We start from the raw sequence: 19,131 nt of genomic DNA, 5'->3' as shown, positions 1-19,131 counted from the left end.
CAGTAAAGTGAAGAAACACACTGTGAGATAGAGATGCTTAGTTGCAAACTATACATCTGTTCAGGGGTTTATACTAAAAATTACCTAAAGTACATAAAGAACCATAGCAACTCCTAGATAAAACATCCCATCTCAGCAGGAAGCTCATGGAGACCCAGGATATTCTAAAAGGGAGGTGAAATCTTTGATCCTTCAAAGAAGGCTCAGCAAGACTCAGTAAGTAAACAACTCAGAAACCTCAGGAAATCCCTGAAATTGACCAGATTCACTCATCTCCATTCTCAAGCTGGGCTTTGGTGATATCATTACTTTATTGTTAGTTCCTTATCTGGAGTGAATAGACATTTGTTCATGTTGCCCCAAGAATTTATGTCACATAAGCTGCCACAGCAAGAAGAGGGCCAGACTCCTCTCCAAAGATCCTAACAGTCAATATATGCCGCAAGCATGTAGAAATGTGCTCAAAGTGACTGACAAATTTAAACCAAAGGGAGCTGGAGAGGTGACTCAGCAGTTAAGATCACCTGCTGCTCTTACAGTGGATCCAAGTTTGGTTCTCAGTACACACATCAGGAGACTCACAACTACCTATAACTCCAGCTCCAGGGGATCAATACCCTCTTTGTACTCTGTGGGCACCTCATGTTCACACATTCACAGAAAACCCAGCAGCACCTCTGGAAGGCAGCAGCCAGCTGTACTTCCTAACCACACTCGGGGTGCTACAGTGGTCAGGGTACATGCACTCGTCCCTCATCCTGACTACAGATGCCTGCCTCAGCCATCACTGTTGCTAATCTCAGGTTGAATAATGAACTGGCTTCTGCAGATGGAAGGTTCCAGAGAGGATAAAGGTGGAATCTCACCCACATCTTCACTATAGAGGATCCACAGAAAGAAAGGCCAGAACAGAGTGAGCCCAGGCAGGGACACTGCAGTAAGGTCACCCCTAAGGGAGACCAGCAGAGCAGGTCAGGGCTCTCCTCTACACAATGCACATTCCTCTTAGGAAGCTACTGCTGGTGAGGGGATATGGGACTCAGAGAGGAACCCCTCACACCTCCACCCAAGGATGCTCTGCTCAGCTACTGGGAGAGCACTTAGCTGACAGGCTCCGGCCATTAGCTCAAAGTGGAGAGAAAGCCTGCAGAGAACAGGAGCCAGTGAATGCACGGGAAGGTGTCCCTTCTGCCCCCCACCGTCCCCATGGAACCCCTCGGGTTGGCACTTTGCTCCCCCTTCACAGACCATCTCTGGTGAGCTTCCCTACCCAACACCACTTCCTCCGCAGTATTACTCAATTTCTGCAACTATGGGCCCCAGCTTATGATAAATGTTCCCAGCACGGTTTATATGCTACATACGATCATGTTTAAAGCAGAAGGTAAATGTGGTTTCCCTGTCCCACGATGAGGGAACTCACAGACCCTCTGCAGGCTAAAGCCAGAGCACTTACCTAGTCACTCCAGTTATTGGCTTGAATGTGAAATGTGCCCCCATACGCTCCTGTGCTCAAACACTCGGTCCTTGGCTTTGACTCTGCAGCCGGAACCCTGGGTCTGACTAAAGCCCTCGCCCCTTCAGTTGTTTCTGTAAGTATTCTGTCACAGGGTGAAAAAAGTCACCAACACACCTTGGTACGAACCGTAGCCGACAGCATGGAAAGTCACACGGAGAAGAAATAGTCCCAGTGGGAAACACGTTGGGTTCAGAATCAGGTAAACTTTGGGTGGTTTGTTTTTGTGCATGAGTGTGCACACAAGCATATATGCAGGCATGCAGGGGCCTGCAGAAGCCAGAGATGGGGTCAAGATCCCCTGGAGCTGGAGTGACAGGCAGGTGACGGTTTCCTCGTGTGGGGGCTAGAAACCAAACTCAGACCCTCAGTAAGAGCAGTTGGCATGCTCCTCTCTTGATTTTCCTGAAATCAGAGTCTCTTACCGGCATGGACCTCACTCACAGGCTAGGCCCACTCACCTGGCACACCCCAGGTATCTGCTCTCCAGGGACTGCAGGCACACACCACCACACCTGGCTTTTCAGATAAACCTCATGCTTAAACTACAATCCACCTCTTACCTCTTGCCTCAAAAAAGTCAAAGTTTTCCCTAGCGCCAGGGTCCTCCTCTGTAAACCAGCCCAAGATATTCATACCTGAGGTGCACAAACCTGCCCCCTGGTGTACCCCATGGCTTAGGGGCTGTGCAAGGGGGACTATGAACAAAAGCACACTGAGGATGAGCTAGGAGACAGAGCAAACTGATGGACAAGTGGGCTTTAGAAACAACATATGTAGACTGCTATTGCAGACCCACAAGACTGTGTCTGCTTCCCCCAGAGGTGGAGGGGGTTTCCCGGGGCTCCTCTTGTACCAAGGATATTTGACTGAGAAGACGGGGCAGTGTCAACTACAAACTGAAGATTACATCCTCCGCCGTGAGCAGCATCACGGTCTCCTGACTTCCAATCCTGCATGGGAGGCATATGGAAGTCCTTACTGGGTTCTCACGGCACAGCAAACGCTGCACGTCTGTGAACTCCTCTTACCTCGTCAGAGGACGCAGGTGGGCAGGGGGTCTGCTGTCAAGGCAGAGTTCCTGAGGAGACTCCCTGCAGGCAGGCGGGAAGGCCAAGGCTGCATGCTGTCACAGAAAAAACTGCTGTAATCTAGGTGGACTCCAGCAGGACCCAGTCACAGGCCTTTACGTTTGAGTGTTTCCTCCATGAGAAAGATCTGAGAATAAAAGCCTCCATCTCTGTGTCAGGAGGAGGAGGAAAAGGACCTCTCTGCTCCAAGTGTCTTTCTCAACAAGACCTTGTGCCCCTCCCCCTTCCTCCCCAGAGGCTCTTGGCCACCAGCCTAATAGGACAAAGGGGACAGAGGTGGAGCCCAGGGTTCAGATGGCCGTAAATATGGTGGAATGGCCTCTGGAGACCAAGCAGCAAGACGAAAGCACTGTATTGTTCCAGGGATAGGGTATATAAGCACTTTTTTAGGGGTATGGGTGGAATAGACTAATTGGCCATGGCATCAAGAGAGCAGGAATGGCTGACTGGTTATAATACAGTACCTACTTATCCTGTGGGTGGGAAGCCAGAGGAAGACGTGTGTGCTGAGTTACACAGCCTTGCAGAGAGCCCTCTACAAGGTCACTTTTCAGACAAGGCCAGACAAGGCCAGACAAGGCCAGCCACCTGTGTTCAGGGACACTCTCCAGACAAAGACAGGCAGAGGCAGGGAAGCTCCGCTGATAAGTCCCCCATTTTGCACAAAGCTCAGAAAATCATCCAGCCATGGGGGACTGCTACCTTAATAGTAAGATTCCTCAACAAGGCCTCACCTCCAGAGAAACCACTTTACTAGGCTTGGCCTTGCTGTCATGGGGAAGGAAAAAGAAAAAAGAAAAAAAGAAAAGAAAAGAAAAGCTCATTTAAAGCAACTGTGATTAAAGCACTAAGGGGCTGGTGGGTAACATTGACGACAGGCGAGAACAGATTAGCAATGTGAACAGAGAGACAAGGCCGGTCTACAGAGAACCAAACAGAAAGACTAATTATCAAAATCTACAATAACCAAAATGAAAACCCATTTGCTGAGATCATTAGGAGGTGGCACTCAGCAGAGATGTGATCCCAAATCTCTGAGCTCAGGTATAAACTGCTAGAAATATTAGAAATTGAAAAGAATGGAGGAGTACTGAAAAACTAACCAGAAAATACCCAAAACCTAGGATAAGTACTGAAGGTGTCGATGCACGAAACAGAAGCACCAGGAGACAAAACAGAAGACATATACCCCAATAAGCACCAAGGGTTCACCACGCTGATGTCAAGCACAGATCTCAGATCCCAGAAGCAGGATGTTGCCACACAAACACAACAAATGGAGGAGTACCTCATCAAACTACGTAAATATCAACGAAAGCAAACAAAACTCCTGAGAGGAGTCATAGACAAAATTATCACAACTGTCTTGGTGCCTTTTCTGTTGCTGTGATAAAATATTCAGACAAAAGTAACTCAGAAAAAGCGGGTTATTCTGTTTCACAGCTCAAATGTATAAGCCACCATGGCAGGGGACTGAAGGTGACAAGAGTCTAAAGCAGCTTGTTACATGGCTCCTATAACCACAACCTAGAGAGGACTTGAATGCTTGCTACTGCCCAGCTCTCCTTGTCCATTCATACATCCAGGATCCCAGCCAGGGAATGGTACCACCCACAGTGGACAGGTCTTCCCACATCAATTAACACAATCTAGATAATCCCCGAGAGGCATGCTCAGAGACTTCCCAGGGGACTTTAGATCCTGCTGAGCTGACAATTAGCAGGAACCTTCAGAGACATAAAGATAAGAAACACCAACATCTCAGAACCAAGCAAGCAGAAGGTATGTGTGCACACAGAAAATGCACACCACCTCCATATCTGCACCTCATGAAATCACCCCCCAAAGTGAAGGAGAAACAGAGATTCCCTCAGACAATAGTGGATGGGTCTCACAGGAGAGACCCATACCAAGTCTTCATACTAGAGGAGGTGAAGCTCCCTACACAGAAGGAAAATGGTCCAGCCCTACTCCAGAGGTACTTACAGATTGGAAGACTCCCAGAGAGGCAATAAAGGTAAACGTGCTCCATCTTGTTATTATTAGATATCTAGCATGGGAGTTTGATCAAAATAAGAGCAATGTGGGTAGGCAAGATTGTTCAGTGGGTAAAGGCACCGGTCACTAAGTCTGATGACCTGAGTTTGGTCCCTAAGATCTGCCTGGTGGAAGGAGAAAATTGCCTCCCATGAGTTCCTCGAACTGCAACACATACATACCTAATACATACATGCATAACACATATATACATACACTCATTCATACACACATACGGTAAAAGTACTAATGACAATGTATTTGACTGTAATGGTAGAAGTACATTTATAAATGACACAAAGGAAAGCAATGGTCCGTGGAACAGAACACTGGGGCGTGTAGTTACTAGAATGTATTTTCACTACCTAGGAAACAGTATGGTATTGTGTGGCTAGATTGATGAATTGCAAACTCCCAGGGCAACCACTAAAAAAACAGAATTAAAAGAAACACGATTTCTGGCTGAGGAGATAGCTCAATCGGCAACATGATTGCTATGCAAGAGAACCTGAGTCAGGACCCCGGCCCCTTTGTAGAAAGCCGAGCGAATGCAGCAGCCATGCCTGTCACCTCAGTGCTGAGGAGACAGAGTGTGGATTCATGCAGCTCATAACCAGACAACCCATATGTAATCAGAGAGCGCCATGTTCAGTGAGAGACCCTGTCTCAAAAACAATGCCTAGAGTCACTAAGGACAATACCTGACCTTGATTTCTAACTAACGTGCACACACACACACACACACACACACACACACACACACACGCACACACACAGAGAGACACACAGACACACAGACACACAGACACACACACACGCATACACACATAGACACACACACCACACACACAGACACACACACACACCACACACACCATACACACACACATACACACACACACACACACACACACACACCCCAACATGTACACATATACCACACTCAGGCACCAAGACAAGAAAGAAAAGAGCAGACAACACCACAGCAGCAAAGACCAAGGGCAGTGAACAGAGAAACAGAGCTACTACAGCCAGGGGCCTGGGCTTTGGTAATCACATTAGGCCTAGCTTGTCAGGTTGGTTTAAAAAAAAAATCAATCCAGCCATCCAGCCACACGCCGTCTGCAGCCCAGAATTAAGTATGCAATGGAGACAAGATGGGGAAGGATATGTGTGCTACTACTAATCTAATGAAAGCAGGGTAGCTACATCAGCGCAAACTTCATCAAGGCCCAGGGAGCCAGTTCTCCAAGGACACATAACAATGCTACACAGGCGCCTAATGACAGAATCTAAGTCTGTGAGGCAAGCACCGTGAGGAGGCCTGGGAGATGGCCCCGGCTGGTAAGAGCACCTGCTTTGCAAGCATGAGGTCCTGAGTTCAAACCTACAGCACCCACATAAAAATCTGGGTGTGGCCACACACACCCCTGTAGCACCAGCATGCCAGGGGTAGAGGCAGGAGGATTGCTGTGGCTTGCTGGTCACCAGGCTAGCTCCAGATTCAGTGAGAGGCCTTGTCTCAAAGGAAGAAGGTAGGAAGTAACACAGCGGGACACCTGATGTCCTCCTCTGGCCTCTAAGTGTGCATGGATGTGTGCACCCACACAGACACGCATACATAAATAAATCAAGGTGTGTTTTTAACTAAATGAAAACATATTTTAGCTAAAGGCAAAACATGTTTTGATAGAGGGAAATTTCTGATAGTTTAAGGTATTAGAAAAGAAAGATCAAAATCAGAAATCAAAACATCTGCTTTAAGAAACTAGACAGAGAAAATTAAATCAAAAGTAAGAAAACTAAAATAAATCACTAAATCTAGACAGAAAACAATGAAGTGGAAAATGGGGGGAAAAACAAACAAAGTCAGCAGAGAAAAATCAACAAAACCTAAAATTAATCTATATTGAAAAGATGAATAAAATTACTAAGTCGCCAGCTGAACCTTGCCCTAGAACAAGTCCTGGATTCTTGCCTCATTTTGGAACCAAGGGGACCAGACAGGTAGACAAGATACTAGATCATGTCCTTCTTTGTAAATCAATTTCTACAAACTAAGGAACACCACAGAGCAGCATCTAAGTGCTGCTGGGTTCTAAAAGCTTAGGATCCACCTCAAGCAACAAACGCAGCAAAGAAGTAGGCTTGGGGGTGAAGGGATGACTCGGTGATAAGAACAGTTGTGCTGAGGAGCAGAGTTCCAATCCCGGCACTTAGGTACCGTACCAGCCATTAGCCGCAAGCCCACAGCACCAAGTGTAAGGCAGGGAGACACAGAAGGATGCTGGGACTCGCTGGCTTCTAACTCAGGTAGGAAGATGTAAGACCTAGGTTTAAGGAGAGGCCCTGACTCAAAAGACTAGGAGGAAGTGTCAGAGGACCCTCCATATCCTTTTCAGTCACCTGAGCTTGCATACAGGCACATGCACCTGCACGTACACCCATGCATGCTCTCATATGGAAATAAGTGAGCAGAGTCAGCATTACTGAAGATGCAGTGTCCCTTTCTGGGTAAGAGTGGTGTCCTACACTGAGCATGGGACAAGGACCATAAAATACAAAAGTGTGACTTTATCGGTGTGGCTTAAGGAAATTTGTGAGCATGCCACTGACAGGGGAACAGAAAGTTACTTCTGTGCCTGCTCAGCTAAGCCCTGGCAGCCGGTTGTCAAGAAAACACAGGTTTAAGTGTTCCTGTGAAGTACGTGCCTCTACCTCATCGACATCTAGCCAGTTAACGAGGGGAAGGTGATGCCCTCTGGAATGTGACAGGACTCACACAACCTGAGGAAAGGCCTCAAAAGCAGAAGGCTGAGCTCCTGACACGACAGCTCATCATGACTGTCAATTTGACAGGCTTGAGAATCACCCAGAGACACATCTGTCCGTGTGTCTGTGAAAGGGGTTCCAGAGAGTGAAATGAGAAAGACCCACCTGGGATGGGCTGAGATCTCAGAGTGAATTACAAGGAGAAAGTGAGCTGAGCACCCACGTTCTAGAGAAGGATTTTACCCATGAACTCTGTCGCCTCCTGAGAGGACCTAGTCTGCTGACCAGTCATAGGGATCTGGGACTTGTATCACCAAACGCCACAATCATACAGGTTAGCTCCTTGTGGTAAATCTCTTAGCTATTTCTCAAGTAAAATCCTGACTGCTGCTTGGAGAAACGGTATTTAAGCAAAGATTTACAAAGAAAGAGTTGACACTTAGACACCAATGGGCAGAGCCAGCCTATGACATACATAAAAGAAACAGCACAGAAGCAAGAAAGACTGTGCCACGGTGAGCAGGGACATCACCCACAAGAAGAAACAGAGAAAACTCATCTGTGAACTGCAAACCCTTGTTTAGTAATCTTTTAGTCATAGGCTAAGAAACATCATGACAAAATCAAAAGTTGTTGCCGCCATCCAAATGACTTCCTTCAACAAGCCACATGTTCCCACTTTTGGAAAAAGTTACCAAAGCTCCTATGGTGCCTGTGTTATAAACTTACCCAGCACACACTGCACAAACATGTGCAGGGCACACACAGGAGCTCAGAATGCTGAGAACTTCTCCCTTAGCAAAACTGGAAGACGGAGGTTAGGCCAGTAGGGCGATACCTTTAACCACTGCTCAAAAGCTGACTCGCTATCTCCAGGCAAATTGAGAGCTTACGCTGACAAATTTACGCTAAGACGGAGGTTTGCTGATGAGGCATGAAGATCCGGAGAATCTCACTGAGAGTGAAGATCAGGCCTGACTGAAGGTGGTGTGTGGAGATGAGGGTGCATTAAGCCTGACAGACACTTCTCGTGGTGTCGGGCCCTTCACACACTCCAGCAAAGGGAAGAATACCACCTCCTCAATTGGTCCTAATGTCAGAGGTTATTAGATCAACAACTTAAAGAACATTTACTAACCTGCAAAGGGATTTGTAGATATATAAAGTAAAGAAAGGAAGACACAGTCATTCTCAGACAGGGCTCAATCCCATAACATTTGCTTGTGGAGTTTTCCTCCTCAGGAAGTGGAATGTACATAAGGAAAGTATTAAACACACAAAGAATAAAATGCTGCTATATGGCCAGAGATCACGGGGGATTTTTATCTCCTTCCTTTTGGTTCTTGTCTCGTGTTTTCCTTGAATAGTCTGCATTGCTCAAATAACAAAATTGTCTATGACTTATAAAAATTTTAATGGCATCCTTTACAAATGAGAAGCACTTCCAGCTCTTTGCCGTGTCCTAAATGCGAACTGATGCCTGTAATCTCTGGCGAGTCTGAACACAGGGCTGTCTCTAGCCTGCCTTTACACATACCAAAGTGTGAGGATCAAAGCAGGTGGATCCCTTCCCCGTTTTATACAGCATGCTTTATGGAGCCTAGACAAACCAAAGTGCCAGCTCAGAGGCTGGAGGTCCCAAAGGTCCCCTTTCATACAGGCACAGCATCTCTACGCCATGCCATATTCTCAGCACACACACCCCCAGGAAGTAAGGCTGATGGGCTACACCCACCCTTACCTCTGCCAGGCGCGAGTGCTTGTGAACATTCTCACCCTTCTGCACACTGGGGGCCAGCTGCTGCAGGACTCCCCTGCTGCTTGTCAGAGCTCTCGTCAGTCGAGCAAACTTCCCCCAACCTGAAGCAGGCAGAAGAACACAAAGACAAGGTCAGCCACACACACTAAGAGAACACGGGCATTCTCATCCAGCAACACCACAGGACAATGACTGAGGCCGTCTGGAGCTCTGATGAGAGCATCTCACATGCCTGAAGGCAAGCAAGACCAGCTGCTCAGAAAAGAACCCAGAAGTATCGAGCTTTAAGCGGCAACTTGCTTTTCTAACACACCTGAGGTCCATTCTGATCGCAGCCTTGAGACACAGTAGAGCAGTTTCGGGGAACTCTACCAATGAGGAAAGGAAGCCTGGAGTGCTTTGGGAGAAAGTATCTAGAGTGCAGACTTCTCCTCTGGGCAACGCTCTTCCCTGGACTCACACCAAATGACAGGGATGGTTCTCTGCCTTGGACAACTCTCCTCAGGGTCGTCTCAACTCCTCCATCCTCTGATCTTGCAGAAACTGAGCTACAAACTACCCAGCATTGCACTGCCTTGCCCAAGACCGGGAAATGAATAACCAGCATCTAGGGAAGGTAAAGGCTGATTTTATCTTTATGGTGAGGAGAAGGTCATGGAGGACAGGTGTTTCTGAGAATCTAAAAAGTCTAAACAATCCTGGCTGCCCTTAAAGTCCCCCCAAATACAACAGGCAACATCTGAATCAAGGTTTTGACCAGGCAGCTGTCCCATGAGACCTCTGAAAGCTTGTCAGGTCTCAAGACCAGAATCTCCAAACACACGTGTTCCGGTGCACAGCAAATAAGCAAAGCGTGCAAGTGTTACTGTCTGTGACGCTGAGAGGAGGCAACTGACTAATCCCCATCCCTCGGCCTCTAGAAATAGTCGGCACCTTCCACAGAAACTGTGTCTTCTAAGTTTCACCCTGGAGCACCTTCCCAGGACTGACCTAGAGTCCAGAGGACTGTGGGACAAGGGAGGAGTGCCGGGGTTTTCCTATAACTTTAAAAGTCTTTGATCTGAAGAGCTTTGGTCAATATGACAAGCAAACAGGCTCTTACTTTGCTCCAGAAGCACCAGGTGTCGATGAATACAATGTTATCTACACATCCCCACCACCGCGTGCCAGGAAGAGGGATGCAGATCCCTGCAGCAAGGTGGCTGGGCTGTTGGAGCTCCACTCAGGTCAGCAGGAGGGACAGCCTGCAGGGGGCACTGACATCTGACTGAGTTCAGTGGGATATGCCACGGGAACTGTGGACTGGGACTTTTAAATATCTCTTTCAGAGACAGGTTCTCCTTTACCTCAGAGCAACACTGACACTGAACAGTGGATACACATGAGTAGCCCGCGTGCAACACTGTCTGCGCCCTAAAAGGTCCCTTCCAATATTTCCCCCATCAATGTGCAAACGTGAAAAGTCTACGACGGCTGCTTAAGCAGCTCCCGTAACTACAGTTACTGAGGTTAGCTTCAGCGGCTTCTCCTCTCTGTGAGCACTGGCAGCAGAAAGACTGTACTGTGTCTGACTCAAGAGCATCTCATTGGCGTGCCCAGGAAGGAGCCCTCATCCCCCAGAATTGTAATCTTGGCTCTCCCTTTCCTCGTACACCACCTCTGGTCAGGTTCAAATAGACAGGTGGGCCTACACCTTTGCCACAAGTTACAAGAAAGCAAGAGGGTGGGTGACTCGTCCTTGCGAGCAATGGAGAAGCGGTAGCCAAAGCCCACACTTCACGTCTGCTCAAGCCTCAAGCTCCACTGAGAGGAAAGCAACGGCTTTGCCGCCTGCCTTCCACGCAAGAAGCGGAGGGAGACAGAGCAACAGTTGGACCATGAGGTATTCCTCTCAGAGCCCAGCCATTACCCACCCGCCGGTTATCCAACAGACAGCCCTGCTTGACCTTTAGTCCCTGCTCAGTGGCGTGTGTGTGGCACGTGTGTGGCACTTTAGTCAGAGTTAGGAAATTGGTCAAAGTGGACAGCAGAATGAAGGAGGAAGGTGCCACAGAGATAAAGGGAATAAAGGGAGTCTAGGGACCCAGCCCAGACCCCAACAGTAGTGCTGGGGACTCCAGGCAAAATAGTCAACTCTCTATTAGCTGGTGGTTTGACATCTGTATGTTAGTTATTCAGAGAGAGATATTAGGCACAAGCAGGCTTCCTGAACCACTCCCAGGGCGCATCCCACGCCACCCAGGTACTCAGATTGGGAAGTACACAGCCAAGGCCAAGAAATTTGAAATACAATTTGAACAAACATGACTTAAAGAACTAATCAGATAGTAGGCTATGTCCTTGAGGCTACTGGGGAGCTTTCTGTGTGTTACCTTCTCCTCGCTTCCAGTCTAGTTCATACGTGAGTTCTAAACAAGCCCTGGAGAGCAGGAAGCTGAAGACTTGCTGCTGACCGAGGCACTGAACTGAAAACACAGCAGGGTCAGGGAGATTGAACCAAGAGCATATCTCCAGAAAGCAAACCCACGTCAGAGCAGTCCAGCCACACGGTAGCATCTGCGTCAGATCCTTGCAGTCAGAACTGAAGTTTACAGCCTGACAATTCAGGAGGTCTCACCAACTCCCAGGCTTTTCCATCATAAACAGGCTAATATGAAATCTGACTTTGTCCCGAGCAGGCCACCACCACACCACAGCGGGGTATACATATTGTGACAGAGGAAGTGTGAGAATCAGAATACAGCATTGGACTTCCAGGTAGCATGAAGCTGGGTTCCCTACCAGGATTCCCACATTGAAAGCTAATGTGTGTGAGCATGTATATGTGTTTAGACATGTGTGTGCATGTATGTGTATGTGGTGGGATATCTATACATATGTGCACTTGCATATATTGCATGTATGTGTGCATATGTAAAGATGTATGTTTCTGCATAGGTGTTTACATGTGAATATGTGTTGTGTATGTGTGTGTTCTAGATTGCCTACAAATAAAGCCACATGTTACTTGTGTCATTTCATTGACAAAATAGGTTTGACACGCTACAAGAAGTTACCTTGGCTACTGGAATAGTTGGGGTGGGCGGCAGGGAATGCACTGCTGTGTACACCGAGATTCTCATCAGCAACACAATGCACCATGGGAGCAGGTTAGGCTAAATAAATGGAGCCCATGACTCGTGGAAAATGGACCTGAGAGAGTCTCCCACCACCACACTGACTCATGAATTCTGTGGATCTGGATGAGAAGCACTCTCAGAAGGGTATGCCTTTCCTACCAGAATAATAATATTATTAATATTAATAACAACAACAACAGCTACACACCACCGCATCTCCGTAGAAAACACTTTGACATGGCCCAAACCAGGCTTCTTTCCCCTACGCTGCTTCTTTAACGTTGTCTTTGTCACATCTAGGGTAAGAAGTGCCAGGCTGTCTCTCCCCTGGACTCCACTGGCACGGCTCAGCTACACCCCAGGGAGCCTCGAGAGCGGAGCACTGGAGGAGAAAGCCAACCACAGAGCCAGGTAGCTGGGCTACGTGAAGCACTGCTGGGTTCATGGCTGACTGAATGCCAACTGCAGGAGAGGGTGTGAAACAATGACTGACGCCCACTGTCTGCTACCCCAGTGAGCTAGTGCAGGAGCCTAGCTCGCCCAGCCATCCTGCAGGCGCCTTTCCAAAGCCTCCAGTGCTTTCCAAACAATGCACACCCATGGTCTGGCTACCCCAGTCCGGCTAAAACCTAAGGCTGTTCGGCTGATCAAATGACCCCTACGAAATGTTACTCTAGCCCCTGGCTTCAGTGATGACTGCCTATCAACTGACCAGCCGCAGATGTGATTCGACCAGGCACACGTAAGTCTCACGTAGACACATAGGTGTGGTTCGGAGCATGGTACTGGGTGGCTGTGTGACTGCTCAGATAAGTACATTCAGCCCACTTTTTGGTTTCAAGAACGTAGCAGACACACAGCCAATTACCAACATCTCGGTTTTCTGGCCCACCTCCCCGTCCCCCATGTTCATTGCTCCCTCACTTCTAGTTTTTAATCTAAAGAGTCTGCAACCATCCACAAGTCAGGCCCAAAGATATCCACAAGAAAGTCAGGTAAGCCATCCTGCCTGCCCCGTGTGGGCAACTGTGAAACCCGTCAGGTGCTTCATAGCCTGGTGGAAGTAATTGCCTGGCGTGCACAGGGCCGTGGGTTCAGTCTCCAGTGGGGGAAGGGATGGAAGGAAAGGGAAGAAAACCTGGAAGTCCCCATGAGGTGAGACGTGCTGGGCTGCCTTCTTCCATCCAACTGTAACTATGGAACGGTGAGTTTTTAAATGCTTTACCAAATGCGTGTTCTCTCTCTCTCTCTCTCTCTCTCTCTCTCTCTCTCTCTCTCTCTCTCTCTCTCTCTCTCTCTCTCTCTTCCCCAAGCACACTGCAGAATGACACAGCACCTGACACAAACTAAGATTTAAATCCTGATCTCTGCAGAAGATTGCCTTGGCAACCTCAAATTCTCTGTAGCAAAAGCAAGAATGCACTTGCACAGGTCAGGGGTACACGAGAGTGCACTTGCACAGGTCAGGGGTACACGAGAGTGCACTTGCACAGGTCAGGGGTACACGAGAGTGCACTTGCACAGGTCAGGGGTACACGAGAGTGCACTTGCACAGGTCAGGGGTACGAACCTTTGCAGGAGTCGTCCTCAATGGGCTGCTTGAATGCCGTTATGTCACTGAAAGTGCAAAGGAACAGAACCACTTTATCCTGTTCGTTCCTGATTGGAGCGATCTTCACAAAAAACCACACAGGTGTCCCTGAAAGGAACAGCAAAAGGGTGGTCAACTGTTTGCATCCTCACCTGAGAGGCCAGAGAATCAAGGGCTCAGGAGTGAACAGGCACAAATATTAATTAACTCACTGCTAAATGTTCCCGTTACCTGCAGTGTGGGAGAATCTCACCATAGCTTTTTTCTTGCTGGGACAAAAAAGTACAGGGTGACTACACAGTGGGAGACTTTCTCACAGTCACGTAATCTTGTAAGTACTGTGTCTGAACCCTCGTAAAACAGAAAATGGCTTGAAAATATCATCAGCGCTCATGGAAGAGACTCAGATGCGGTGAACTAACAACAGTTAAAAAGCACAGGCCGAGTAGACTCTGCAGACCACCACAGACTCTCTCCATGGCTAAAGAGCCTCACTGATCATGAGAAGCTTGTGAAACTTCAGCCTTATGCACATGCTCGAACAAGCATGGGCCAAACACTGAATTTTTAAGTCCTTCTCCCTCAAACTGAAGTCCAAAAAGGTCCCAGACAACAGCAAACAGGAAACAACCAGGAGAGGTTGCCAAGGCAGATCAAACACTCCATGCTCAACTGTGGTAACATTAAGGTCTGAGGTCGAACATCAAGGCTTCGAGGACTGTCTATCCTGGCCTGAAGGGTGTGAACCAGTTCTCACCATTACTGTCCTCCTCAGAAGCACTGAGTCGTGCCCCTTCTCCCGATTTCTTAGTGAGGACCCCACCCTGCAAATACCTGCATGGTCTTTCTTTAGCTTCCAAAGATAACAATAATTAGTAAAAGCAAACAACCGCCTTTCGTTTTGTATAGGACATCTCGCCAAGAAGTAACAAGCTATTTGTGCTTCAAAAGAGAAGAAGACACAAAGCTATGGCATGTACATTCTTCTACATAGCATCTGCCATAAAGGAACTCCATAAGCAGCTGTCACGTTTTTTTCATACTTGAGGCATTCTGTGTTCTGTTTTACAGCTGTGACTACTATGTCTGAGAACTTGATACAACCTAGACTCCCCCTCAGAAGAGAGTCTCAGTGAGGGAGTGTTTATGCTGGGTTGGCCTGTGGGCACATCTGTGGGGACTGTCTTAATTACGTTAATTGATGTGGCCTCGTCTACCATGAGTGGCACCTCACAGAGTCCTGGACTGCTACTTGAGTGGAGAGCCAAGCTCAGCACAAGCGAGCAAGCCAATGGGTGCACACGCTATCGTTTCTCTCTGCCCTTGACTATGGGTGTGATGTTCCAGGTATTTGAAATTCCTGCCTTGACTTCCCCACAGCCATGGACATAACCTGGAGTTACAGGCAGAAGTGAGCCCTGTTCCCCAGAGTTGCTTTCTGTCAGGATATTGCATCACGGCAACAGAAATGAAATTAGGACAGTAACATTTTCAAAATGAAGTCCATAGCTATTTTGCCTTGTGGTCCAGGCACTGTGCTCAGCATTTCATGTCATTTCTAAGAACAGAGCAGAAAATGAATGCAATCTCAGGGTCACGCCTCTGGACGGACAGACATTGGAGTTAGTTGTTCACCTTGATAAAAGCTAGCTAATTGACTTGAATATATCACTCACCTGTATGTAAGTATGGATAACCCTAACATGTATAGCATGTATGTAAGTATGGATAACCCTAACATGTATAGCATGCAAGTATGGATACCCCTAACATGTTTAGCATGTATGTGAATATGGATAACCCTAACATGTATAGCATGTATGTTAAGTATGGATACCCCTAACATGTATAACATGTAAGTATGCATACCCCTAACATGTATAACATGTATGTAAATATGAATACCCCTAACGTGAATAGCATGCACGTAAGCATGGATACTCCTAACATGTTTAGCATGCATGTAAGTGTGGATACCCCTAACATGTATACCATGTTATAAGTATGGATAACATGTAATCCTAACATGTATAAGCATTGAGAAAACAAGCAAATGAAATTATGTCCTCCCTACATCTTAGTTACTGAAGTACACATTCATGGTGAATGTTTCCCTCTGTATAATTTTAACTGCCAGTTTCTCGGCGCTCTGAGAAAGCCTATAGATTATAATGCCACCCTGAGAAAAGCACATTTTGAAAGAAAGCCATAGTACAGAAAGAATAGTACTCCAAAATCACAACAATACGACCTTGGAATTATCCTCTGTTTTAAAAGGTTTCTGTAACTGCACCTTCAGGCTCCTCTGCAGAACCTGTGGGACCCGAACTCTTCTGCACTGAAGACAGCAAGATAGCACCATGCCACACCTGGCCATATTCTAGATGGCCACCCAGAGCAAACAAGTCAGGAAACCACCTTCTTTTCCTCCAAAGAAAACTCCAAATCAGGAACACTGCCACTTTGTCATGCTAATGTCAAACCAGATGCGAGGAGACACATCTGTGAGGAGACTGGAAGCCTCACCTCTCCATCCTCCTAGCCCAGCTTCCTGAGGCTTCAGTCTGGTCCTCCAAGCCTCATCTGTACTGCTAGAACCAGCTGGGCCCTGTCTCTGGCGCATTCAGCAGGGCTGTACCACCTATCTGTTATATCCCAACTGCCAAGGCTTGTGAGAACCCAGGACTCTGAGGTCTTGAGATCCACCATATTGGGGAGCCTTTGCCACTCTCCCACAGATCAAGCTCATCATGACTTCCTCTCATTTCAACAGAGCCACCTGTGTAAGCTGTGTGCCCTCTCCACCCAGCTATCTGTTCTAGAAACAAATGCCCCTGATTACACATCGTTCTGATGGCCAACCCCACCCCCTCCCATCTGCCTAGAGAGCTGGCATCAAAAGTTCACATTGCCTTGGAGTTCATCCCAAGGTGATCTCCAGGTCTGGTAAGGAGGGAGGAACCTCCTTTTCCTGGTGTGCGATTTCCATTGGAGGTATTTCTGTCCGTGTGACCTCAAGGCCTTTCCTCGTAGATTGGTAATTTAGGAGACACTAACTCCTCTTCATTCTGCTCCCCGTTTTATAAACAGTGGGAGGAACAGAAAGGACAGGGTGATGGCTGGTGGGAGGAGAGGCCTACAATTCTCTGGTGTTACCTGTGATGGGTAGATAAGTCTGTGTACCTGCAGGGCTGAAACCTTTCCCACAAACACAATCTGCAACCACAGGATCAGCCTTCTCAGTCACGACGGTGACATTTTTTCATCTCCACAGCTGAATTCCTACATCTCAGTTGGTTCTGATGATGGACATGGAAATGCCCTCCCCCAAAACATAACAACTCTGGAGACTTCTTCCTTGAATAGACCATAGTCCAGTGTGTGGACAGGAATCTCGACCTACTATCCCCATCTACCTTCCCTGCATGCCCGTCCCAGTGGTATGTTGTAGACCAGGCAGTCACCATCGCTTAGCTGTGCAGCAAACTAGAAGGGTGGATGCTCTAGGACCGATGACTGGGGCTCAAGACATCAGTTCTAGGGCAGTGTCTTCCAAGACACTCGGGCCTACCTCCATCCCAAACTATCACTAAGAAAGCAAGTGGAATGGATTGACTTTTCAAGTCTGGAAATGTTCCAAAAAGAACCGGATTCTTCCAGCATGGACCAGAGAATCCAACCCTGTCCCTCCTCACAGAAAAGCATTTTCATCTAGTGCAACAACACTCAGACTCTCAACAGATGAAAGAAAGAGTTGCTTCACGTAGAAATGAACCTTCTAGAGCCTGGAGTCCCACCATCCAGGCTCACTTCTCCCTGTCTGGAGGGCCTAAGGAGAGTCAGGTTGGTCTTCCTGCTGGCAGAAGCCAGATCACATGGGTTCTGGAGGCCTCAGAACCCAGAAATGCAGCAGGACTACCCTATCATGATTCAGGCCAGGACATATCAGAGCCCAGATAAGCACTGCAGAGACAAGCAAACATTTGATGCCCCACTGCTATGCTAAGGAAGATAGATGTGCAAGCCTAGGAAGGCAGAACCTGGTAGTGTTGCCAGTGGAGAGGCAGCTGCTGCTGCTGCTGCTGGGAAAGGATGGTCAAGACGGTGAGTTCCAGGTCACAGACCTTATTAGCTCTGATTCTCATGTCTAAAGAAGTAACATCCCTACCACGTGACCTGGTCCTGGTAAGTCCTCAACTCTAGTAGCCAGATAACGTGACACTGGCTTTGATGTGTGAGAGAGAGATGTCTGGGCTCCCATCACCCTTTTCGGGCCTCCTTAGGTATAACCCGACCTCTGTGCCTCCAATTACATTCAACAGCAGCAGAACAGACCGAGCCACTTTGAGCGGCTCTTGGGAAGAGCTGCATCATGCTGGGCCTAGAAACAGGACTTAGGACCAGCAGCCTCTGCAGGAACAGACTGTTGGGTCTAGGGCTAACTTCCACTAAGACAAATATTAAATACAGAAATGGGAGGCAGCAAGGAGAAAACTAGGAAAACCAACCCTTAGCCCTCCACATAATTAGAGAGCATAAAGCAAAATCTAAATAACTGAAAGGAGTGACGCCATTTGTAGGTGAGAGTACAGCTGGGTGAGATGTCAGACCTCCTGCTCAATGGATAAATAGAATGCAGTTTCAGTCAGAATCATGGTAGGGCTTCGTGTGCTTTTCCTGAGAGCTTAATAAACTGGAATTCGACTGGGATAGAAAAATAAAGGTGTAAGCATGGCCTTGGGGGAGGGAGACAATGACAATGGTTATCAACCACCAGCAGGACTGTTTGCAAGACACACAATTATGGAAACATCATCCTTGTGGGGTGGTGGCGGCACATGCCTCTAATCGCAGGACTTGGGAGGCAGTAGCAAGCAGATCTCTGAATTTGAGGCCAGCCTGGTCTACAAGTCTACATAGTGAATTCCAGGACAGCCAGGGCTATACAGAAAGAAAGGAAAAAAAAAACTGTCTCAAGAAAAGAAAAAGAAGAAAGGAAGGCAAGGAAAGAAAAGAAAGGGAAGGGGAGAGGAGGGAAGGACACAGGGGAAGGAAGGACAGAGAAGAGGAAGGGAGGGGAAGGGGAAAAAACAGAAGAGAAGGGAAGGGGAGGGCATCCTTTATGGAGTACTTGCAATGAGCCAGGCTCTGACAAGCTAGCGTTTACGCCTCAGTTTACACCTGAGGTGGAATAGTGACTGTAACTTTAACCCTATTGTAAGCACACAAACGTCAAGTGAAAGGTT

General features: G+C 47.7%; 1 protein-coding gene across 3 annotated transcripts in view; it reads right to left on the bottom strand.

Moving 5' to 3' along the window:
- Kcnh1 (potassium voltage-gated channel subfamily H member 1) overlaps positions 1-19,131 on the bottom strand; it is a 302,521-nt gene that overhangs the window by 245,061 nt on the left and 38,329 nt on the right. For all 3 annotated transcript variants that reach the window (XR_015635384.1, XM_087581588.1, NM_031742.3), the window contains exons 4-5: positions 13,865-13,993; positions 9,158-9,276 (exon numbers count right to left, since the gene is read on the bottom strand). Coding sequence is in view for 2 of the 3 variants with exons in the window: in XM_087581588.1 (XP_087437714.1) it covers positions 9,158-9,276; positions 13,865-13,993 (248 nt within the window). In the remaining variant the exon portion in view is untranslated. The remainder of the gene's footprint in view (positions 1-9,157; positions 9,277-13,864; positions 13,994-19,131) is intronic.

The sequence above is a fragment of the Rattus norvegicus genome, chromosome 13, assembly GCF_021556685.1.
Source record: "Rattus norvegicus strain SHRSP/BbbUtx chromosome 13, alternate assembly SHRSP_T2T, whole genome shotgun sequence".
NCBI classification, from domain to species: Eukaryota; Metazoa; Chordata; class Mammalia; order Rodentia; family Muridae; genus Rattus; species Rattus norvegicus.
This window is presented reverse-complemented; position numbering and strand designations above follow the sequence as displayed.